The following is a 25,919-nucleotide window of genomic DNA, read 5'->3' on the forward strand; positions in this document are numbered from 1 at the left end:
GCATAACATTGAAGATTATTTGCAATCTGATGTCAAGCTGCTTTTTTTCCACTTATTAAAACTGTGCTCCAGCCTCACTAGACCTCACCATTCTTGGCACGCATTGTGTACTTTCATACTGTTTGCATGTACTGTTTCCTCAACCTGGACTTCTTTTCTACACTGCTCATCTTGGAAAACTCCTACTCATCTGGTAATGTCTGATTCAAATATCACCTCAATTCTTTTCCTCCTCTCCAAATAACCATATTCTCCTTTGTTCCCCAGAGCACCTTGTTCATAGCACCGGTTTGATTCCAATCCTGTGCTATGCATGACTTTTCCAACTGTTAGCATGGTGCTCCCTGGAGGCAGGGGCTGTGCTTCAGTCTTCTTAAACTACTTGGGGCCAAGCACAGAGCTCAGCACACAGCAAGTTCTGGTTCTCTATAGGATGTCCATTAAACAAAATTTCACACAATACTTTGTAATTTGCAGATATCCTTCTCATCATTTTAAATCAGTTTTTACTCTGAAAAATGTGTGTGTTTGCGTGATGGTAGGGGTTTTGGTCTCTACAGAAACTAGCCCTGGGAGATTACTCTCAGCAGGTAAAATCAAGCATCATCTGAGGATGTTTACTTTTATTTTTCTGACAACGGGCTGTAGGCAGTCATCATCAGCATTGCTGATGAGTGCATATGCTACTTGAGGTGTTGGCCTAAGGTTGTATCAGCAGGAGTTTTCTTCTATTTACACCTTCAGGGGAAGTGTTATTGATGTTGGGTTGGCCCCAAACTTGCTTCTCTTTGCTCTGAGGGTGTTGACAAAACCTAAGATTGCTACACAGGGAGACTTCTGGCTTTTCCCCAGTGTTGGTCACCATTACAGGCTGTGGAGAAATCTCAGCTAACCACAAACATCAGATGTTTGCCTTAATGAATCCCATATGAAGAAAGGTAATGTTCCACCACAGAATGTGTGGAGGCTTGGGGCTTCATTTCAGTTCTATTTGGTTTTTAATCAGGAGGAATTTAAAAAAGAGACTCCAGTAGTGTAGCCAAGTCTCTATTTGATAACAGGGTAAAAAGCAATACTAGTCTCATGATTGTCACGTGGCTTGGTGGGGACAACACCCTAATATGAAGGCTGCTGCTGCTCCTCCTAGGTGTTCTCTTCCTTCAGGATTTTTTTGGACAATCATTCATTGAATCATGACTGTATAGTTTCAGTACCAGTGGTTCTTGGATTCTGGGGCAAGAACCCTGATTTAATTCAGAGAGGTATCTAAATTAAAACTAGATTTCCATAAAGAATTTTCTCAGAAGGCATAGAATCTACTATATTGATAAACATGTGACTCTCATAGTATAGTTTTAGAAGGGTTAATGCTACTAATTACATAAAGAGAAACAGAAAATTCAAAGATAGTTATTAATAGGAGCAAGTGGCAGATTATCATTAAGGAAGAATAAATCACTATAGCCATTTGAAAAACCCTTACAAGATGTTTAAAGATTTCTCAATCCTAAACTTTTTAAAGGTTATCAAAGTACAAATCCCACTGACATATGATATGCATTCCTCTGTATGTGGATATATGAACAGCCATTCAGTTGAGATAAGAAGTAGAATTATTCATCACTCTTAACAGTGTTGACATTGTATTTTTTCTAACAGCATAAACTTAGAAATTACCTATGAGTTTTTCTTTCCTTTATATGACAAAGGCATAGCTGCTGCCTTTAATGAATTTTGCATAATTATACTTCAACTAAATCAAGCAAATATTAGTTAATTACCTACCATGTTCCAGGAATTTGAAGCTAAAGGAGAATGCGGAATTGAAAAACGTACTATGTGGTTGCATCCAGGAGAAGACGGTGAAACAGTATAGCAAATAAGCTGAAAAGGGGCAGATCTATTTATTTTTTTTTTACTTTTTTAAAAATTACTCAAATGAATTTATCACATCTGTACTTGTATAATGATCATAACAATCTGATTTCACAGGATTTCCATCCCACAACCCAAGCACATCCCCCCCGCGAAACTGTCTCCTCTGGAGACCATAAGTTGTTTAATATCTGAGAGTCAGCATCTGTTCTGCAAGGAAGTTCAGTCTGTCCTTTTTTCAGATTCCACATGTCAGTGAAAGCATTTGATGTTGGTGTCTCATGGTATGGCTGACTTCCCTTAGCATGACAGTTTCTAGGTCCATCCATGTTGCTAAGAATGCTGGTATTTCATTGCTTTTAATGGCTGAGTAATATTCCATTGTGTATATCTACCACATCTTCTTGATCTACTCCTCTGTCGATGGACATTTAGGTTGTTTCCATGTCTTGGCTATTGTAAATAGTGCTGCAATGAACATTGGAGTACATGTGTCTTTGCGAGTCGTGGTTTTCTCTGGATAGAAGCCCAGGAGTGGGATTCCTGGATCAAATGGTAGTTCTAGTTTGAGTTTTCTGAGGAATCTCCCTACTGCTTTCCACAGTGGTTGCACCAATTTACAATCCCACTAACAGTGTACTAGGGTTCCTTTTTCTCCACACCCTCTCCAGCACTTATTGTTTGTAGACCTTTTGATGATGGCCATTCTGGCTGGTGTAAGGTGGGACCTCAGAGTGGTTTTGATTTGCATTTCTCTGATAATGAGTGACGCTGAACATCTTTTCATGTGTTTCTTAGCCATCCGTATGTCTTCTTTGGAGAATTGTCTGTTTAGATCTTCTGCCCATTTTTGGATGGGGTTGTTTGTTTGTTTGTTTGGCATGGAGCTGCAGAAGGTGTATGTAAATTTTGGAGGTGAATCCCTTGTCAGTTGATTCACTTGCAAAGATTTTCTCCCATTCTGTGCGTTGTCTTTTCGTGTTGTTTAGGGTCTCCTTTGCTGTGCAGAAACTTTGAAGTTTGCTTAGGTCCCATTTGTTTACTTTTTTTGTTTTAATTCTCAGTACTCTGAGAGGTGGATGTGAGAAGATGTTGCTGTCGTTTATGTCAGAGAGTGTTTGGCCTATGTTTTCCTCTAGGAGTTTGATAGTGTCTGGTCTTATATCTAGGTCTTTAATCCATTTGGAGTTTATTTTTGCCTGTGGTGTTAGGGGGTGTTCTAATTTCATTCTTTTCCATGTGGCTGTCCAGTTTCCCCAGCACCGCTTATTGAACAAATTGTCTTTTCTCTATTGTATATCCTTGCCTCCTTTGTGATAGATGAGTTGGCTTTAGGTGCGTGGGTTTAATTCTGGGCTTTCTCTGCTGTTCCACTGATCTCTATTTCTGTCTTTGTGCCAGTACCATACAGTTTTGATGATTGTTGCTTTGTAGTATAGTCTGAAGTCCGGGAGCCTGATTCCTCCAGCTCCATTTTTCTATTCCAGGATGTCTTTGGCTATTCTGGGTCTTTTGTGCTTCCAAACAAACTTTAAAATATTTTGTTCAAGTTCTGTGAAAAGTGTCCTTGGTAATTGGATAGGGATAGCGTGGGATCTGTTGATTGCCTTGGGTAGTATAGTCATTTTGACAATATTGACTCTTCCAGTCCACAAGCATGGTATGTCTTTCCATCTATTTGTGTCATCTTTGATTTCTTTCATCAGTGGCTTGTAGTTTTCAGAGAACAGGTCTTTTGTCTCTTTAGGTAGGTTTACTCCTAGGTATTTTATTCTTTTGGATGCGATGGTAAACGGGATTGCTTCCCTAATTTCCTTTTCTGCTTTTTCATTGTTAGTATATAGAAACGCTATCGATTTCTGCGTATTGATTTTGCATCCTGCAACTTTGCCAAATTCGTGGATGAGCTGTAACAGTTTTCTGGTAGAGTCTTTAGGATTCTCTACGTATAGTATCATGTCATCTGCAAATAGCAATAGTTTTACTTCTTCCTTTCCAATTTGGATTCCTTTTATTTCTTTTACTTCTCTGATTGCCATGGCTAGGACTTCCAGAATTATCTTGAAGAGTAGTGGTGAGAGCGGACATTCTTGTCTTGTTCCTGATCTCAGCGGGAATTCTTTCAGGTTTTCCCCATTGAGAATGATGTTTGCTGTGGGTTTGTCATATATGGCCTTTATCATGTTGAGGTAGCTTCCTGTTATGCCCACTTTCTGAAGGGTTTTTATTAGAAAAGGGTGTTGGATTTTGTCAAAGGCTTTTTCTGTGTCTATTGAGAGGATCATGTGGTTTTTATGCTTCAGTTTGTTGATGTGGTGTATCACACTGATTGATTTGTGGCTGTTGAAGAACACTTGCATCCCTGGGATAAATCCCACTTGATCATGATGTACAATCCTTTTAATGTATTGTTGGATGTGGTTTGCTAGTATTTTGTTGAGGATTTTTGCATCGATGTTCATCAGTGAAATTAGCCTGTAGTTTTCTTTTTCTGTGGTATCTTTGTCTGGTTTTGGTATCAGGGTGGTGGTGGCCTCCTAGAATGAGTTTGGGAGAATCCCTTCCTCTGCAATCTTTTGAAAAAGTTTCATAAGGATAGGTGTTAGCTCTTCTCTAAATGTTTGATAGAATTCACCTGTGAAGCCGTCTGGTCCTGGACTTTTGTTTGTTGGAAGATTTTTAATCACAGTTTCAATTTCAGTTCTTGTGATGGGTCCATTCATCTTTTCTATTTCATCTTGGGTTAGCCTTGGAAGATTGTACTTTTCTAAGACTTTGTCCATTTCTTCTAGGTTTTCTGTTTTATTGGCATACAGTTGCATATAGTAGTCCCTATGATCCTTTGTATTTCTGTGATGTCCGTTGTTTCTTCTCCTTTTTCATTTCTAAGTTTATTGATTTGAGTCCTTTGTCTTTTTTTCTTGCTAAGTCTGGCTAGGGGTTTATCAATTTTGTTGATCTTTTCAAAGAACCAGCTTTTCGTTTCATTGATCTTTTCTATGGTTTTCTTTGTTTCTATTTCATTGATTTCTGCTCCAATATTTATGATTTCTCTCCTTGTACTCACTTTAGGTCTTGTCTGTTCTTCTCTCTTGAGCTGCTTTAGATGTAAAGTTAGCTTGTTTATTTGAGCTTTTTCTTGTTTCCTGAGGTGGGCTTGTATTGCTATAAATGTTCCTCTTGGAATGGCTTTTGCTGCATCCCATAGGTTTTGGAGTGTCGTATCTTTGTTGTCATTTGCTGCTAGGTGTTTTTTAACTTCCTCTTTGATTTCTTCAGTGATCCATTGGTTGTTTAGTAGCGTGTTGTTGAGTCTCCACGTGTTTGTGTTTTTGGCAGTTTTTTTCTTGTTATTGACTTCCAGTTATATAGCGTTGTGGTTGGAAAAGATGCTTGATATGATTTCAGATTTCTTAAGGTTACAGAGGCTTGATTTGTAGCCCAGGATATGGTCAATCTTAGAGAATGTTCCATGTGCACTTGAGAAGAATGTGTATTCTATTGCTTTTGGATGGAATGTCCTATAAATATCTATTAAGTCCATCTGGTCTAATGCATCATTCAGGGCGTGTGTTACCTTAGTGATTTTCTGTCTGGATGATCTGTCCATTGCTGTAAGTGGGGTGGTAAAGTCCCCCACTATGATTGTGTTATTGTCGATTTGTCCTTTTAAGGTTGTTAGCGGTTGCCTTATATATTGTGGTGAACCTATGTTGGGTGTGTAGATATTTAAAATTGTTCTATCTTCCTCTTGGATTGATCCTTTGATCATTATGCAGTGACCTTCCTTGTCCCTTAAAATATCTTTCATTTTAAAGTCGATTTTGTCTATAATGAGCTTTCTCTAGCTTTCTTTTGATTCCCGTTTGTATGGAATATTTTTTTCCATCCTCTTACGTTCAATTTGAATGTGTCCCTAGAAGTGAGGTGGGTCTCTTGAAGATAGCTCATATATTTGGATCTTGTTTTTGTATCCATTCAGCCATTCTATGTCTTTTGGTTGGGGCATTTATTCCCTTAACATTTAAGGTAATTATTGATATGTATGTTCTTATTGCCATTTTATTAATTACTTTGGATTTGTTTTTGCTGCTCTTTTTCCTTTCCTTCTTCTCTTGTTCTTTTCTGCCTAGAGTAGTTCCTTTAGTATTTGTGGTAAGGTTGGTTTATTGTTGCTGAATTCCCTCAGCTTTTGCTTATCTGTGAAGCTTTTGATTTCTCCTTCAAACTGAATGAGAGCCTTGCTGGGTAAAGTAATCTTGGTTGGAGGTTTTCTCCTTTCATCATGTTAAGTATATCCTGCCACTCCCTTCTGGCCTGCACAGTTTCTGTTGAAAAATCTGCTGATAACCTTATTGGGGTTCCCTTGTATGTTTTTGTTTCTTTTCCCTTGCTGCTTTCGGTGTTTTCTCTTTGTCTTTAATTTTGGTCAGTTTGATTAATATGTGTCTCAGGGTATTCCTCCTTGGGTTTATTTTATATGGTACTCATTGCACTTCCTGGATTTGAGTGAGTGGTTCCTCTCCCATGTTAGCGAAGTTTTTGGCTATTATCTCTTGGAATATTTTTTCTCTCTCTCTCTTCTCTCTCTCTTCTCCTTCTGGCACCCCTATAATATGGATGTTGGTGTGTTTAACATTGTCCCAGAGTTCTCTGAGATTCTCTTCATTTGTTTTCAATCTTTTTTCTCTTTTCTGTTCCACATCCGTGATTTCCACTTATCTGTCCTCCGCCTCGCTTATTCATTCTTCTGCCTCCTGTATTCTGCTGTTGGTTGCCTCTAGTGAGTTTTTTATTTCAGTTATTGTATTTTGCGTCTCTTCTTGTTTAAGTTTTATATCTTGTATCTCTTTGCTCGGTGTTTCCTGTAAGTTATCCATCTTTGCCTCCAGTTTATTTCCAACGTCTTGCACCATCTTCAGCATCAACAGTCTAAAGTCTTTTTCCTGGAGGCTGAGAATCTCCTGATGACTTAGCTGATTTTCTGGGTTTTTTTCTTTCTCCCTCATCTGAGTTATAGTTCTCTGTCTTTTCATTTTTATAGGTTTTTGGTGTGGTGACCTTTTTACCGATAATAGAGTTATAGCCTCTCTTACTTCTGGTGTCTGCCCCCCTGTGGCTGAAGTTGGTAAGGGGTCTTGCTGTAGGCTTCCTGATGGGAGGGGCTGTAGTCTGCCCACTGGTAGGAGGAGCCGATTCTAATCCCTCTGGTGGGTGGGGCTTAGTCTTTGGATGGGATTAGAGGCAGCTGTGTGCCTGGGGTGTCTTTAGGCAGCCTGTTTACTGAGGGGCAGGGCTGTGATCCCACCTGGGTTGTTGTTTGCCCTGGGGCTTCTCAGCACTGAATGATGGATGGGGCCAGACTTTTCCAAAATGGCCACCTCCAGAGAAAGGCATGCTGCTGAATATTCCCAAGAGCTTTGCTTCCAATGTCCTTCCCTCACAACAAGCCATGTTCACCCCTGTTTTCCCAGGATGTCCTCCAAGAAGTGCTGTCAGGTTTGACTCAGATTCCCATGGAGACTTTGCTTTGTCCTGGGACCCAGTGCACGTGAAAGTCTATGTGCACCTTTTAAGAATGGGGTCTTTGTTTCCCCCAGTCCCATGGAGTTCCTGCACACTAGCTCCACTGGCCTTCAATGCCAAATGCTCTGGGGCTCTTTCTCTGTGTGCCAGATCCCCACAAGTGAGAGTTAGATGTGGGACTCAGAACTCTCCCTCTTGTAGGTGAGTCTCTGTGCGCCAGTTAGTTTCCAGTCTGTGGAGCACCCCACCTGAGAGGTATGGGGTTGTTTACATCACAAAATCGCCTGTCCTACCTCTTTTTGTGTCCTCTTTTTCTTCTGGAGTAGGATATGTTTTTTAAGGCTTCCAGTCCATTTGGGTGAAGGGTGCTCAGTCTTTAGTTATGAATTTTGTTGTTTTTAGGAGCGAAGTTGAGCTCCAGTCCTTCTATTCCACCATCTTAATCTCCCCTAAATTCTTACCTTCCAAAGAAATAGTAAAGAAAACAAAATTCTGAGTAAAGAGTACATCTGAGTAAAACTGGGACTAGACTACTGTTATCCAGCGTTTTCCTCCTAGAACTAAATTGAAAGGGGAAAAAAAAAAAAGATGGGAACTCTACGTCAGCATCAGAGATGGCAGAAGTGTACCAATAACATGATATGAAATTAGTGGAATTTCTTTCAGCTGCCCCATAGCATGTGGAGTTCTGGGAACAGGGATTTTTTTTTTAACAGCAAAATCTGCAGCATATGAAAGTTCCTGGGCTAGGGATTGAATCAGAGCTGCAGCAATGGCAACACTGGACCCAAGCCACATCTGTGACCTACGTTGCAGCTTGTGGCATCGCCAGATGAGTGAGGCCAGGGATCAAAACTGCATCCTCATGGACACTACGTCAGGTTCTTAACCTGCTCAGCCACAATGGAAACTCCAGAGGGCAGACCTTAATGGTCATTGTTTATACTTTGTTAAGGAGTCTAAACTTGATCAAAGGGCAGAAGAAAGCTGTGCAGGATTCTAAGCAGTAGTGTGAAGAAGATTTTGGCTGTGTTACAGAGGAGGTAAGAGAGAAGCAGGACTTGAATGAGGAAGGCCATGTAGGTTAATTTGATACTCTGGCAAGAGAGAAGGTGGCAGAACCTACTCAGTGGGGTAAGGATCCAGTGTTGCGATGAACTGTGGTGTAGGTCGCAGATGGGGCTTGGATCCTGCTTTGCTGTGGCTGTGGTGTAGGCCGGCAGCTGTAGCTCCAATTTGAGCTCTAGCCTGGGAACTTCCATATGCTGCAGGTATGGCCCTAAAAAGCAAAAATAAATAAATAAATAAATAGATTAGATGGAAAATAATTTATTTATTTATATTCCTTTAAAACAAGTTCTATTTATTTTTTTATTTTTTTCATTTTATGTGGCTTACAGTGTTCTGTCAATTTTCTACTATACAGCATGGTGACCAGTTACACATACAAGTATACAATCTTATAAATCAAGTTCTAAACTTTCTATCCTATTAAACTAATAGTAGTCAATATTTATGTCATTTGTTTGGGGGCATTCTGTTTTTAGAGAAAAGGTATAATTGAGTGAAAAGTACATGTTAATCTTTGACTTGACCATGCTCGTGAGTGAGGTCAGTGTTCAGAACATAAAGCTGTGATACAGACAGTTGTATCACAATTGTAAATTGTAGGTAGTTCCTATAAAGACATCTGTTGCTATGTCTTACATTCACTCATTGACTCATTTATTCATTCAACAAATAATTAGATGCCTGGTATGTGCTAAGTTGTAAAACCAAGCCTATAGAGGTAGCCCAGTATTGTGTGGCTTGAAGAAAGATTTGCCTGACAGCACTCTGGACAGCCGGCAGAAGGCTCAAGGATTGGAGATAAGGGATTGGACTCTAGTCAACGCTGTCCATTCCCAAACCTGTGGGCAGGTTAAAAATATAGCCCTGCTAATACAGATTTACAGTGGGAAGAATACTGTAATTTTAATTTTGAAAGCCCCCTGTGCTTGCAGCCAGGATTATGATCCAAGAATGAAAGGGCTTTTCCAAGGAGTAAAGCAGGTAAAGAAATATGCCAGCAGGGGCTGAGAACTAAAACATAAACCATGGCTTTGAATTCTATATGGAGATCATTTGGCATTACACTGATAGCTGATTCCTACAGTCGGTCTTGAATTTCATACCAGGGGACAGGCAAACAAAGCTCTCACTTATGTTCAATAAACAGAAGACTTTATTTCAGAAATAGTAGGCAAGGAAAATAGGAAGGTTCTATGCATCAGAACAAAAACACCTATCCCTAGATGCAATATTTCTAAGTTAATAAAACAGAGGTAAAGCCAGGTCACTTAGATATCGAGTTCCTAACTAAAGGTACTGAATATTTTACCACTGGCTAAAACATTATACTTAATTTCAAAATGCCTGACTGGAGTCCAGGGAGAGTCTAATTTTGATGGATTTCATTGATTATAACCTACTTTCCAAACTTTTTTTCTTTTCAGTACGAAACCCAGAAGGGCAGATAAAGCTTTATTCCAAAGGAGCAGACACTATTCTGTTTGAAAGACTTCATCCATCCAACGAGGACCTTCTGACTTTGACGTCAGACCACCTCAGTGTAAGTGCCTCTGTCTTAGGGTTAGTGCAGCGGCCCTTTGGCTGCTTCCTATGGTTAGGTCTTTTTTTTTTTTTTTTTTTTTTTACTATCAGCTAAATGATCTGACTTCTGAAATGGAAACCATGTGGCGAACGGTTCTACAGCAAACTATGTCAATAAATGTTTAGAAAGTGGCAATTGAACCCACTCCTTGCCCTCCTGAGAGTCTGGTCAGTCTCATCACAGGTGGATTAATGCACAGCAACTGAGAAGTAGCCATCAAGTGTGGGCTCCTGAACTTGGGTCAGGAGAACGCTCATGACACCAGGGGAAACCTGCTTTAACCTCCCTACAGTTTGGGGCTGGGTGGCTGGACTAGTTTAGGGAAGAGCAACAGGAGAGTTTCTTTCCCTGTGTCCTGATGTGTCGGATACCAATGGAATCTCCAGGGAACCTCCAAGGAATTGTTTAGGGTAATGTTTGTATAGTGAGGAAAATAATCTCTGTAGTCAACTTTCTCCTCTGAGGGTCCTTTTATTCAAGTTATAAACTGCGACTACTAATGTTCCCTAGGTTGAAGCTACAAAATGTGTACATCCTGAGACTATGCTTAGTTTATTTCCAAAAGCTTTTTAAAGGGAGTGGGGATGGTCTTTGGCACCCCCTTTTATTACTATTCTGCAAAAAGGTGTATGGATTAATACAAACATTATATGACTTAAACCTGAGACTCAAGGGTCTTCATAGTATTTGTTTGAGGGTCTGTTTAGCCCAATACGAAATTTAAAGGTAACTGGTTGAAACTCTTATTTCTTCCTTGGTGTCTCACCTTTCAAAAAATTATTGAGGATTAATTTTCTTTGTCAAGCCCTATATTTAATACAAAACATTCCCCAAATCTTTAAAAAACAAACAAACAAATAAATAAAAACCTCTGACTTTAAAGAATAGTGGCTTGGTAATATTGGTTACAAACATAGCTATTTTTTTTTTGTCTTTCCAATTCTTTTAATCTCTTCCAGAAAGCCAGCATGGTCTTTTTGATTTTTTTTTTATGAAAACAACATTGGAATCATAAGTATTTGATTTTGCCATTGCTCAAACACCAAAGTCTTAGATTTTTATACTAAAGTACGGGAAGCATAATTTGATCATTTTACATTTCCATGCAAAAGATTTTTTTTTCAGATAGTATCAGTTTGACATGCTTTTGCTTCCTTAACTTTATTCGTCTTGAATTCTAAATTCTGAAGTTTTAAAGTAATGTTTAATTTTTAATTTTTGAATTGTTTAATGATAGAAAAAAACCTTGCTCAAGTGTTCATTTAGGATTCAACTTGTGTTTAATGCACTAATTAAATAACTTAAATCATCTGTCCCCTTTTGTAGTGTCATCTTAGAATTGATTCACTTCTGTGCAGAACAGAGAAGAAGGCACTGGTAATACCCAGTGGGGACACAAGTTAAAGGCAAAGAAGTGTTTGTGCAAATTAAGAGTACAAAAGATCGTTAAAAGGCAGTAACTAGATTTTCAGATCAGTAGGGAGCCTAGTGGTTGGTGGTCTTGGAAGGAAGGGCTTATAAAATGTGATTGCGATGTCCAAAGAGCTACCAACTGCCTATGAGATAAATGTAGATACTTTTTCTCATGGTCTCTCTGGCCCAAACTACATCATGGCAGCATACACTGATTTTCTTTCCATTTACCTAATTAGGGTGTGTCACAGTTTTATTTGTGTCTGAATGCAAACCTATGTCGGTCCCATAAGCCAGAACACAGCAGAGAAGACATAGTCAGTGGCAATGCCCGAAGGAGCAGAAATGGCAGTAAAAATGCTCACAGTGTAGAGGCCTGTAAAATGACCACCAGAGGCCTCAGCAAAGTGGGAGGTTTTAGCATTTCCCCAAGCATTCAACATGTATTTCTAGCTATTGTGGCTGTGTGAAACACTGAGCAAACACCAGTCTCCTATTTTTATTTATTTATTCATTTCTTTTCCTATCAGAAGTCTAAAGCTCCAGGATAAATCTTATTCATGCTAAAGGAAGAGCATGATCTTCCAATCAATTTGATCTATGAGGAAATACCAACTCCTTAGAAAATAGTTTCTAAAAAAATAATGTTTTTTTAAAAAAAACTGTCTTGACTTGGTGGTCTTTTTAAAATTTCAAATAATTTTATTATTAAGATTAGACTTTAATGCAGCAAAAATTATTTTCATACATTTATGATTTTTTTTAGGGCCACAGCTGTGGCATATGGAAGTTCCTGGGCTAGGGGTCGAATTATAGCCATGGCAATGTGGAATCTGAGCTGCATCTATGACCAGTGCTGTAGCTTGAGGCAGTACCCACTGAGTGAAGACAGGGATCAAACAGGCATCCTCATGGACACTATGTCAGGTTCTTAACTTGGTGAGCCACAGTGGGTACTCCAAAAAAATTTTTTTTTATTATAGAAGTTCTAGGATGAAAAGTAAAAGTCAGCCTTCACCTCTAGTACTACTTCCCAGAAGCAAACATACTAACTTTTCTGCCTTTCTCTCTCTTTCCCTATAGCTTTAATTAATATCCTTAAACGTCTATTCTAACATCTATGTATTCATCTATTTTATTGACTTTTAACTTTTTATTATTATGGACATTTTCAAACATAAACAAAAGTAGGAAGTTATCTTTATATGTGACTGCGTTATTAAGGGGAAGGAGGCAAGACTTTGGTGAGATGTCATGCTGTAGCCCCTAGGGAGAGCCTCCTACCTTTTACTTGAGGGCTATGGGCCATGAAGAAGGCTGGGTCCTTCTCATTGCCAGTAGTGCTCCCATCAGGCAGAGGATAGGTCAGAAACCAATATAATGCTTCAAATGATTATCTCAGGTCATGGGCAGCATTGATCACCTCTCAACCATAACACCTCAGTGGGCATTTCAGCAGTCTTTAGGGGAAATGATAGGTTCCTTGAATGTTTCAACCCCATAGAAATAAAACACAAAATAAAAATATCATTTCCCATTTCCAAGGGGATTAAAAATTTGGAGGTCAGGATGACTAAATAGCACTCTAAGGATAAAATGAATTTGAGTGCAGAACTTCTTAGCCTTTGTTGTTGCTGTCAGTGCTGTGATTATGGTTTTGAGATGGTTCCTAAGTCTATGTCTGTCCCTGGCAGGAATTTGCGGGAGAAGGCCTTCGAACCTTGGCCATAGCATGCAGAGATCTGGGTGACACGTACTTCAGAGAGTGGCATAAGAGGCTTGAAGATGCAAATGCTGCCACAGATGAGAAGGATGAACTGATAGCAGGGCTGTATGAAGAAATTGAAAGGGATTTGATGGTATGAGTTTGGAAGCATGATGGTTTGTGTTTACAGAAGGGATAGTGTGTGTTTGGAGGTCTAGCATGGGAATAATCCATTGGCTAAATCATTGTGCACACAGCAGATGTTAGTCTTTCAAACATTGAATCATGCTTTATATGTTGGCTTTGAGTTTGCCATATGTGGCCAGAGGGTTATTTCTATTAGCTGTAGCTTATGCAATGGGAAGTCCTCCAAGGGCAGAAGATAGTAGACTCCCTATTCTTTGTCAACCTCTGGTATTACATGCTTTGTTTGAAGTTATATTTTTTTCCCTCCATGATTTATGACTGCCTTTTTAGAGCAGGAACACTTGCCATGAAGAGTGGGGCTGTGGCTCAGCGCCATCCTAGACCCATGAGATTCTGATGATATTTGTACTGTCCAGAGTGTGATCTATTCTAGAAACTATTTCTAGATCTTAGAAATCTTCCCCGAGGTCTCAGTGGCCAGGATGCTGCTTAACTGTTGTGAGGTACCAGGGAGAACACCTTGTTCATCTTTGGATGAAATATTGTACAAAAGCCTTCAGTTTTTAGTTTATGGCATCTGACATTTTGTTAATTCAAGAGAATGGCTCTACTTTATTTGTGGTCCTCACTCTGAGATGAGGGCTCTCCTTTGTATTCTTCCATGCTGGTATAAAGCAACTAGGGAATCCTTAAGTCTCCCCAAATGGCTTCTGATCATTTATGGTAATATGTTATCTGAGCATATAAGACCTTTTATGTAAATTCTAACTTCAGCATCTCTGCATTAATAGGTATGCCTATCAGTTGCCTTGATTTGGAAACCTCCTTCTGGGGTCCTTTCCAACCTAACCCTAACACAGTAGGATGCTTGCTATATCAGTGCATCATAATTTCCATCTTCAGTTCATGTTTCTCTACCTCTAAACCCTGATTGAAAGCTACAGATGTTATGGATGTTGTTTGCATGCATTAACATAAGGTATTCTCTATTTTTTTCAATGAAGCTACTAGGTGCCACTGCTATAGAAGATAAGTTACAAGAGGGTGTTACTGAAACAATTACAAGTTTAAATCTAGCCAATATTAAGATTTGGGTCCTAACAGGAGACAAACAAGGTAATTTGAAAATAGATTATGGTGCTTTGAAAAGTTGGGGGGGGGTGATAATTTCTATGATAAAATTTTAATTAAACAGAAAGCTTAATTAATGAGACGGTTGCCCAGTCCTCCACATAGGAAAGAGGTGCAATACAAAAAGAAAAACTAATGTATTTCAAGAGTTTACTATTTAAAAACAAATAAAAACAAACAAAATATCACCTTTAGTATACCCCAGGGTCAGTTGAGTTTCAGTTCAACTGCTCTTAAATATAATAGTTACGCCCAGAAGCAACAAGGGTATTAAAAATGTTTAACTATTGGTTTATGTGTGCCTCGATCATAATTAAGACTGGGAGTGGCATGGCTCCAAAGCAGAGCACTGGAGACCTCAGCCTTACTTTAGTTTCTAGATAGTAGGAGGTTTGGGAATCTTAGAGGAGGTGTAGGTTTTTGAGAGGCTGAAGGAAGAAGCACTTTATCACCTAGTGTGGCAACATTTTGGTATTTTAAAACCGTAGTTGACCCAGAGCAACCTGGCTGAATTCTAGGACTGCCCAGGCAGTTGTACAAGGAGAGCTGACCCACTTTCAGGCATGATAAAATGCCAAGTCATCAGAGAAGGAGTCTTTATGTTCAGAACTGTGTTTCCTAAGTAAGGAAAAGGGATCAATACATTTTTTAATCTATTGCTAATAGTAATTGTCAAAACAAAAATGATTTTATGCTCAGCCATCAGTAGACCAGAAATATTCAGTTAGTTGGCGCACATGCTTTTAAGATTCTATCTACCTGTTAGATAGTGTTTTTAAGAACACTGGAGGATTTACAAGTATGATCAATCAGTTTTGTGTATGTTCACTCAAATCACTGATTACAAAAATAAACAACAGAGTTGAGCTCTGTGGTGTGTTATTAGAGACTTCCTAGAGTTTGATGTTGATCAATTCATTATGAATATCCACAAATTTACCAGTATTTAGCTTTAATTTCTGTGATTTCTACAAAGGATATGCTGAGATTTTATCAGTCGTCTTCCTTGACTTAGGACAAATCTAATGACTCCATAGAATTAACTAAAGTCTAAAGACTCAATAAAATTAGAATCTAATGACTGTATTGAAGGTGGAAGAGCAACCTAACTATCCTAGGCTCCATTTCTACAAAATCAGAGAAAGCACTGGTGAATATCATGTAAGTCTCTAGGTATATGGTAGCGGCAATCCTGGTTTGTTTTCGAAGTGATAGTCAAAAATTCCACATTTCTGTCCACCTACTGGAAATTTGGTAATGTTGTCTATGGGAAAAATTAAAATTTTTATAAGAGTGTTTTTGATGTTCAGCTGGACATTTTGTGAGTTTGTCTCAGTTTGTCTATTATATCAGATTGAATAATAGCTAAGTTTAGTATTTCAGCTCTCCAATGGCAGTATTTGGGACTTAAGGTAAAAATTTTTTAAATGCACTCATTTCACTGTATCACAGATCTTGGAGTATTTTCATAAGTACTCATTTTGGGATTTAATTTTTTTTACAAGACTAGATGAGAATGCTGGGGATTCATAGATGTTGCTCTTCCTCCATAGATTTAGCATATCTTTGAATTTGTTCTTGCATTTTGTCACCTATCATGCACTCTCTGAAGTTAAGGAGGCCTGTAGGCTATAAGGAATGGCTATATAGAAATGGCCTCAAAACTTTTATGAAAAAGGTACTTATGCTATTATGTAATGTTCTAACTGAAGTGGGCTTTATTTTGTATCAGAAACTGCCATCAATATTGGCTATGCTTGCAACATGCTGACTGATGACATGAATGAAGTGTTCATTATAGCAGGGAACACAGCCACAGAGGTCAGAGAAGAACTCAGGTAAGAAGGAAAGGAAGATATGATAGTTGAAATAGTGTACAATTCCATTTGAAGAAGAACATTTTAAAAGTCTGCCTGATAATTTCACTATAACTTTAAAAAGTGCTGCCTTAAGGCAATTTTTGCTTGCTGATGCTTGTAGCAGCTTCTCTAAGCTCAACCCATTTTGAGTTTGGCCAAAAGGCATAGAGGAAAACTGCTTGTTTTTGCTGTGGTCTAGAGGGGTTGACTTTCCCTCAGCAGAACAGTGGAGGTGCTATGGGCTTCCTTAATGTGTCTCCATCATTAAGCTTTTCTTCCTGAACCCTGAAAAGAAAGGAAATCTTAACTGCCGGCACCACCAATTGATAGTTATGGATCAAATTTCCCAACTTCCTTTTCACTGTAGAAAATGTCTATCATGCTGGTTAGAAGCTATGACTGGAGACTGTGTGTTTTGAGAAATAAAAATTGTAAAATTTAATCATTGCTATTATAATTTTATTACTATTATTTCAATAACTTTAGTGATTGAGTCCATTGAGTCCATTTGGAAAATATTAACAATTTGTTTAACTAATAATTTTATTTTTTGTTTTTTAAAATTTAGTTGAATATTTTAAAATTTATAATGATTTTTTATTCCATTATAGCCGGTTTACAGTGTTCTGTCAATTTTCTACTATACAGCAAGTTGACCCAGTTACATATACATGTATACATTCTTTTTTCTCACATTATCATGCTCCATCATAAGTGACTAGATACAGTTCCCAGTGCTATACAGCAGAATCTCATTGCTTATCCATTCCAAAGGCAATAGTTTGCATCTATTAACCCCAGACTCCCAGTCCATCCCACTCCCTCCCCCTCCCTCTTGGCAACCACAAGTCTATTATCCAAGTCCATGATTTTCTTTTCCATGGAAGGGTTAATTTGTGCCATATGTTAGATTCCAGATATAAGTGGTATCGTATGGTATTTGTCTTTTTTTTTTCTGACTTAATTCACTCAGTATGAGAGTCCCTAGTTCCATCCATGTTGCTGCAATTGGCATTATTTTGTTTTCATGACTAAGTAGTATTCCATTGTGTATATATACTACATTTTCTTAATCATTTTATCTGTCAGTAGACATTTAGGTTGTTTCCATGTCTTGGCTATTGTGAATAGTGCTGAAATGAATATGCGGGTGCATGTGTCTTTTTTAAGGAAAGTTTTGTCCAGATATATGCCCAAGAGTGGGGTTGCTGGGTCGTATGGTAGTTCTATGTATAGTTTTCTAAGGTACCTCCACACTGTTTTTCATAGTGGTCATACCAGTTTACATTCCCACAAACAGTGAAGGAGGGTTCCCTTTTCCATACCCTCTCCAGCATTTGTTATTTGTGGACTTATTAATGATGGCCATTCTGACTGGTGTGAGGTGGTATCTCATGGTAGTTTTGATTTGCATTTCTCTAATAATGAGTGATATTGAGCATTTTTTCATATGCCTGTTGGCCATCTGTATATCTTCTTTGGAGAAATGTCTATTCAGGTCTTTTGCCCATTTTTCAATTGGGTTGTTGGCTTTTTTGCTGTTGAGTTGTATAAGTTGTTTGCATATTTTAGAGATTAAGGCCTTGTTGGTTGGATCATTTGAAACTATTTTATCCCATTCCATAAGTTGTCATTTTGTCTTGCTTCTTTTATGGTTTCCTTTGCTGTGAAAAATCTTGTCAGTTTGATTATGTCCCATTGGTTTATTTTTGCTTTTATTTCTGTTGCTTTGGGAGATTGACCTAAGAAAACATTTGTAAGGTTGATATCAGAGAATGTTTTGCCTGTGTTCTCTTTCAGGAGTTTGATGGTGTCTTGTTTTACATTTAAGTCTTTAAGCCATTTTGAGTTTATTTTCTTGTATGGTGTGGGGGTGTGTTCTAGTTTCACTGATTTGCATGCAGCTGTCCTGGTTTCCCAGCAATACTTGCTGAAAAGACTGTCGTTTACCAATTTTATGTTCTTGCCTCCTTTGTCCAAGATTAATTGACCATAGGTGTTTATTTCTGGGTTCTCTCTTCTGTTCCATTGGTCTGTATGGCTGTTTTGGTACCAGGACCACACTGTCTTGATGAGTGTGGCTTAGTAATATTGCCTGAAGTCTAGGGGAGTTATGCCTCCGGCTTGTTTTTTTTTTTTTAATATTTTCTATTACTCAGTGAATTTGTTACATTTATACTTGTACAATGATCATCACAATCCAATTTTATAGGATTTACATCCCAAAAGCCCAGCCCATTCCCTCACCCCCAAACTGTCTCCTCTGGAGACCATAAGTTGTTCAATATCTGAGAGTCAGCATCTGTTCTGCAAGGAAGTTCAGTCTGTCCTTTTTTCAGATTCCACATGTCAGTGAAAGCATTTGATGTTGGTGTCTCATGGTATGGCTGACTTCCCTTAGCATGACAGTTTCTAGGTCCATCCATGTTGCTAAGAATGCTGGTATTTCATTGCTTTTAATGGCTGAGTAATATTCCATTGTGTATATCTACCACATCTTCTTGATCTACTCCTCTGTCGATGGACATTTAGGTTGTTTCCATGTCTTGGCTATTGTAAATAGTGCTGCAATGAACATTGGAGTACATGTGTCTTTGCGAGTCGTGGTTTTCTCTGGATAGAAGCCCAGGAGTGGGATTCCTGGATCAAATGGTAGTTCTAGTTTGAGTTTTCTGAGGAATCTCCCTACTGCTTTCCACAGTGGTTGCACCAATTTACAATCCCACTAACAGTGTACTAGGGTTCCTTTTTCTCCACACCCTCTCCAGCACTTATTGTTTGTAGACCTTTTGATGATGGCCATTCTGGCTGGTGTAAAGTGGGACCTCAGAGTGGTTTTGATTTGCATTTCTCTGATAATGAGTGACGCTGAACATCTTTTCATGTGTTTCTTGGCCATCCGTATGTCTTCTTTGGAGAATTGTCTGTTTAGATCTTCTGCCCATTTTTGGATGGGGTTGTTTGTTTGTTTGTTTGGCATGGAGCTGCAGAAGGTGTATGTAAATTTTGGAGGTGAATCCCTTGTCAGTTGATTCACTTGCAAAGATTTTCTCCCATTCTGTGCGTTGTCTTTTCGTGTTGTTTAGGGTCTCCTTTGCTGTGCAGAAACTTTGAAGTTTGCTTAGGTCCCATTTGTTTACTTTTTTTGTTTTAATTCTCAGTACTCTGAGAGGTGGATGTGAGAAGATGTTGCTGTCGTTTATGTCAGAGAGTGTTTGGCCTATGTTTTCCTCTAGGAGTTTGATAGTGTCTGGTCTTATATCTAGGTCTTTAATCCATTTGGAGTTTATTTTTGCCTGTGGTGTTAGGGGGTGTTCTAATTTCATTCTTTTCCATGTGGCTGTCCAGTTTCCCCAGCACCGCTTATTGAACAAATTGTCTTTTCTCTATTGTATATCCTTGCCTCCTTTGTGATAGATGAGTTGGCTTTAGGTGCGTGGGTTTAATTCTGGGCTTTCTCTGCTGTTCCACTGATCTCTATTTCTGTCTTTGTGCCAGTACCATACAGTTTTGATGATTGTTGCTTTGTAGTATAGTCTGAAGTCCGGGAGCCTGATTCCTCCAGCTCCATTTTTCTATTCCAGGATGTCTTTGGCTATTCTGGGTCTTTTGTGCTTCCAAACAAACTTTAAAATATTTTGTTCAAGTTCTGTGAAAAGTGTCCTTGGTAATTGGATAGGGATAGCGTGGGATCTGTTGATTGCCTTGGGTAGTATAGTCATTTTGACAATATTGACTCTTCCAGTCCACAAGCATGGTATGTCTTTCCATCTATTTGTGTCATCTTTGATTTCTTTCATCAGTGGCTTGTAGTTTTCAGAGAACAGGTCTTTTGTCTCTTTAGGTAGGTTTACTCCTAGGTATTTTATTCTTTTGGATGCGATGGTAAACGGGATTGCTTCCCTAATTTCCTTTTCTGCTTTTTCATTGTTAGTATATAGAAACGCTATCGATTTCTGCGTATTGATTTTGCATCCTGCAACTTTGCCAAATTCGTGGATGAGCTGTAACAGTTTTCTGGTAGAGTCTTTAGGATTCTCTACGTATAGTATCATGTCATCTGCAAATAGCAATAGTTTTACTTCTTCCTTTCCAATTTGGATTCCTTTTATTTCTTTTACTTCTCTGATTGCCATGGCTAGGACTTCCAGAATTATCTTGAAGAGTAGTGGTGAGAGCGGACATTCTTGTCTTGTTCCTGATCTCAGCGGGAATTCTTTCAGGTTTTCCCCATTGAGAATGATGTTTGCTGTGGGTTTGTCATATATGGCCTTTATCATGTTGAGGTAGCTTCCTGTTATGCCCACTTTCTGAAGGGTTTTTATTAGAAAAGGGTGTTGGATTTTGTCAAAGGCTTTTTCTGTGTCTATTGAGAGGATCATGTGGTTTTTATGCTTCAGTTTGTTAATGTGGTATATCACACTGATTGATTTGTGGCTGTTGAAGAACACTTGCATCCCTGGGATAAATCCCACTTGATCATGATGTACAATCCTTTTAATGTATTGTTGGATGTGGTTTGCTAGTATTTTGTTGAGGATTTTTGCATCGATGTTCATCAGTGAAATTAGCCTGTAGTTTTCTTTTTCTGTGGTATCTTTGTCTGGTTTTGGTATCAGGGTGGTGGTGGCCTCCTAGAATGAGTTTGGGAGAATCCCTTCCTCTGCAATCTTTTGAAAAAGTTTCATAAGGATAGGTGTTAGCTCTTCTCTAAATGTTTGATAGAATTCACCTGTGAAGCCGTCTGGTCCTGGACTTTTGTTTGTTGGAAGATTTTTAATCACAGTTTCAATTTCAGTTCTTGTGATGGGTCCATTCATCTTTTCTATTTCATCTTGGGTTAGCCTTGGAAGATTGTACTTTTCTAAGACTTTGTCCATTTCTTCTAGGTTTTCTGTTTTATTGGCATACAGTTGCATATAGTAGTCCCTATGATCCTTTGTATTTCTGTGATGTCCGTTGTTTCTTCTCCTTTTTCATTTCTAAGTTTATTGATTTGAGTCCTTTGTCTTTTTTTCTTGCTAAGTCTGGCTAGGGGTTTATCAATTTTGTTGATCTTTTCAAAGAACCAGCTTTTCGTTTCATTGATCTTTTCTATGGTTTTCTTTGTTTCTATTTCATTGATTTCTGCTCCAATATTTATGATTTCTCTCCTTGTACTCACTTTAGGTCTTGTCTGTTCTTCTCTCTTGAGCTGCTTTAGATGTAAAGTTAGCTTGTTTATTTGAGCTTTTTCTTGTTTCCTGAGGTGGGCTTGTATTGCTATAAATGTTCCTCTTGGAATGGCTTTTGCTGCATCCCATAGGTTTTGGAGTGTCGTATCTTTGTTGTCATTTGCTGCTAGGTGTTTTTTAACTTCCTCTTTGATTTCTTCAGTGATCCATTGGTTGTTTAGTAGCGTGTTGTTGAGTCTCCACGTGTTTGTGTTTTTGGCAGTTTTTTTCTTGTTATTGACTTCCAGTTATATAGCGTTGTGGTTGGAAAAGATGCTTGATATGATTTCAGATTTCTTAAGGTTACAGAGGCTTGATTTGTAGCCCAGGATATGGTCAATCTTAGAGAATGTTCCATGTGCACTTGAGAAGAATGTGTATTCTATTGCTTTTGGATGGAATGTCCTATAAATATCTATTAAGTCCATCTGGTCTAATGCATCATTCAGGGCGTGTGTTACCTTAGTGATTTTCTGTCTGGATGATCTGTCCATTGCTGTAAGTGGGGTGGTAAAGTCCCCCACTATGATTGTGTTATTGTCGATTTGTCCTTTTAAGGTTGTTAGCGGTTGCCTTATATATTGTGGTGAACCTATGTTGGGTGTGTAGATATTTAAAATTGTTCTATCTTCCTCTTGGATTGATCCTTTGATCATTATGCAGTGACCTTCCTTGTCCCTTAAAATATCTTTCATTTTAAAGTCGATTTTGTCTATAATGAGCTTTCTCTAGCTTTCTTTTGATTCCCGTTTGTATGGAATATTTTCTTCCGTCCTCTTACGTTCAATTTGAATGTGTCCCTAGAAGTGAGCTGGGTCTCTTGAAGACACCATATATTTGGATCTTGTTTTTGTATCCATTCAGCCATTCTATGTCTTTTGGTTTGGGCATTTAGTACCTTCACATTTAGGGTAATTATTGATATGTATGTTCTTATTGCCATTTTATTAATTCCTTTGGTTTTGTTTTTCTTGCTCTTTTTTCTTCCCTTCTTCTCTTGTTCTCTCCTCTTGTGGTTTGATGACTATCTTTAGTGTTGTATTTAGTTGACTTTTCTTATTTGTGTGTGTAACAATTGTAGATTTTTGGTTTGTAGTTATTCTGAAGTTTTGATATAAATGCCTCTCTCTATATATTTGAGATTGTTTTAAGTTGTTGGTTTCTTAATTGCAAGTGCATCTCTAGTGTCCTGCATTTGTACCCACCTCTTCTCATGATTTCTGATTTTGGTGGCATAATTGTACGTGGATGATCTCATAACTTTACTGTATATATTCCTTTACTGTTAAGCCTTGCAATTTGTGGTATTTTTGTTTCTGGTTGTGGCCCTTTTCTTTTATGCCTAGAGAAGTTCCTCTAATATTTGTTGTAAATCTGGTTTAGTGGTGCTGAATTCTTTTAGCTTTTGCTTACCTGTAAAGCTTTTGATTTCTCCTTCAAACTGAATGAGAGCCTTCCTGGGTAAAGTAATCTTGGTTGGAGGTTTTTTTCCTTTCATCATGTTAAGTATATCTTGCCACTCCCTTCTGGTCTGCAGAGTTTCTGCTGAAAAATCTGCTGATAACCTTATTGGGATTCCTTTGTATGTTTTTGTTTCTTTTCCCTTGCTGCTTTCGGTGTTTTCTCTTTGTCTTTAATTTTGGTCAGTTTGATTAATATGTGTCTCAGGGTATTCCTCCTTGGGTTTATTTTATATGGTAGTCATTGCACTTCCTGGATTTGAGTGAGTGGTTCCTCTCCCATGTTAGCGAAGTTTTTGGCTATTATCTCTTGGAATATTTTTTCTCTCTCTCTCTTCTCTCTCTCTTCTCCTTCTGGCACCCCTATAATATGGATGTTGGTGTGTTTAATATTGTCCCAGAGTTCTCTGAGACTCTCTTCATTTGTTTTCAATCTTTTTTTCTCTTTTCTGTTCCACATCCATGATTTCCACTTATCTGTCCTCCACCTCGTTTATTCGTTCTTCTGCCTCCTGTGTTCTGCTGTTGGTTGCCTCTAATGAGTTTTTTATTTCAGTTACTGTATTTTGCAATACAATACTCTTCTTGTTTAAGTTTTATACCTTGTATCTCTTTGCTCAGTGTTTCCTGTAAGTTATCCATCTTTGCCTCCAGTTTATTTCCAATGTCTTGCACCATCTTCAGCATCAACAGTCTAAAGTGTTTTTCCTGGAGGCTGAGAATCTCCTGATGACTTAGCTGATTTTCTGGGTTTTTTTCTTTCTCCCTCATCTGAGTTATAGTTCTCTGTCTTTTCATTTTTATAGGTTTTTGGTGTGGTGACCTTTTCACCGATAATAGAGTTGTAGCCTCTCTTACTTCTGGTGTCTGCTCCCCTGTGGCTGAAGTTGGTAAGGGGTCTTGCTGTAGGCTTCCTGATGGGAGGGACTAATGCCTGCCCACTGGTAGGTGGAGCTGCTTCTAATCCCTCTGGTGGGTGGGCCTTAGTCTCTGGATGGGATTAGAGGCAGCTGTGTGCCTGGGGTGTCTTAGGCAGCCTGTTTACTGAGGGGTGGGGCTGTGATCCCACCTGGGTTGTTGTTTGCCCTGGGGCTTCTCAGCACTGACTGATGGATGGGGCCAGATTTTCCCAAAATGGCCACCTCCAGAGAAAGGCACTGCTGCTGAATATTCCCAAGAGCTTTGCTTCCAATGTCCTTCCCCCACCACAAGCCACATGCACCCCTGTTTTCCCAGGATGTCCTCCAAGAGCTGCAGTCAGGTTTGACCCAGATTCCTATGGAGACCTTGCTTTGCCCTGGGACCAGGTGCACGTGAAAGTCTATGTGCACCTTTTAAGAATGGGGTCTCCATTTCCCCCAGTTCCATGGAGCTTCTGTGCACAAGCCCCACTGACTTTCAATGCCAGATGCTCTGGGGCTCTTTCTCCCAGTGCCAGATCCTCACATTTGGTGGTTTTATGTGGGGCTCAGAAGTCTTACTTCTGTAGGCGAGTCTCTGTGATACATTTACTTTCCAGTCTGTGGGGCTTCCCACCTGGGAGGTATAGGGTTGCCTATATCATGTATTCATCCCTCCTACCTCTTTATGTGTCTTCCTCTTTGTCTTCTGGAGTAGGATATCTTTTTGAAGGTTTCTGGTCCATTTGGTTGAAGATTGCTCAGCATTTTCCAGCTTTGTTTTTGTTCATCAGGATGGATTTGGCAATTCTTTGTCTTTTGTGTTTCCATATAAATTTTTGGAGTATTTGTTGTAGTTCTGTGAAAATTTGATACGGATTGCATTGAATCTGTAGATTGCTTTGGGTAGTATGGCCATTTTTACAGTATTAGTTTTTCCAATCCAGGAGCATGAAATATTTTTCTATTTCTTTGAATCCTCTTTAATTTCCTTGATTAATGTTTTATAGCTCTTGGCATATAAGCCTTTCACCTCCTTGGTGAAGTTTATTCCCAGGTATTTGATTTTTTGGGGTGAAATTTTAAGAGGTATTTTATTTTAGTATTCCTTTTCTAATATTTCATTGTTAGCATGCAGAAGTGCAACTGATTTCTGAATGCTAATCTTATAACCTGCTACTTTGCTGAATTTTTTGATCAGTTCAAGTAGTTTTTGGGTTGAGTCCTTGGGGTCTTCTATATATAATAAAATGTCATCTGCATACAGTGACAATTTTACTTCTTCTCTTCCAATTTGGATACCATTTATTTCTTTTGTTTGTCTGATTGCTGTGGCTAGGACTTCCAATACTATGTTGAGTAACAGTGGTGTGAGCAAGCATACTTGTCTTGTTCCAGATTTTAGTGGGAAGGCTTTCAGCTTTTCTCCATTGAGTATTATATTTGCTGTGGGTTTGTCATAAATGGCCTTTGTTATATTAAAGTATATTGCCTCTATACCCACTTTGGTAACAGTTTTTGTCATGAATGGATGTTGGACTTTGTCAAATGCTTTTTCTGCATCTATTGAGATGATCATGTAGTTTTTGACTTTTCTTTTGTTAATGTGGTGTATGATGTTGATTGATTTGCATATGTTGAATCAACCTTCTGAACCTGGGATGAATCCCACTTGTCATGGTGTATGATCTTTTTCATGCGTTGTTGGATTTGGTTTTCTAAATTTTTGTTGAGAATTTTTGCATCTATATTCATCAAAGATATTGGTCTATAGTTTTCTTTTTTGGTAGTATCTTTGTCTGGTTTTGGTATTTGGGTGATGGTATCATAGAATATCTTTGGGAGTGGAGTTTTCCTTCTTCAACCTTTTGGAAAAGTTTAAGGAGGATGGGTACACATTCCTCTTTGTATGTTTTGTAGAAATCACCTGTGAAGCCATCTGGTCCTGGACTTTTATTTGTAGGGAGTCTTCTTATGTCATATTCAATTTCATTTCTAGTGATCAGTCTGTTCTGTTGATCTATTTCTTCCTGATTCA

The 25,919-nt window shown here is 38.6% G+C and overlaps 1 protein-coding gene across 20 annotated transcripts in view; it reads left to right on the forward strand.

The window, feature by feature from the left end:
* The window catches only part of ATP8B4 (ATPase phospholipid transporting 8B4 (putative)), a 285,562-nt gene that overhangs the window by 205,209 nt on the left and 54,434 nt on the right, over nt 1–25,919 (forward strand). For all 20 annotated transcript variants that reach the window (XM_021095810.1, XM_021095809.1, XM_021095798.1 and 17 more), the window contains 4 exons: nt 9,897–10,012; nt 13,162–13,326; nt 14,324–14,435; nt 16,183–16,288. In XM_021095810.1, the coding sequence (XP_020951469.1) occupies nt 9,897–10,012; nt 13,162–13,326; nt 14,324–14,435; nt 16,183–16,288 (499 nt within the window). The remainder of the gene's footprint in view (nt 1–9,896; nt 10,013–13,161; nt 13,327–14,323; nt 14,436–16,182; nt 16,289–25,919) is intronic.

The sequence above is a fragment of the Sus scrofa genome, chromosome 1 (assembly GCF_000003025.6).
Source record: "Sus scrofa isolate TJ Tabasco breed Duroc chromosome 1, Sscrofa11.1, whole genome shotgun sequence".
Lineage (NCBI taxonomy): Eukaryota > Metazoa > Chordata > Mammalia > Artiodactyla > Suidae > Sus > Sus scrofa.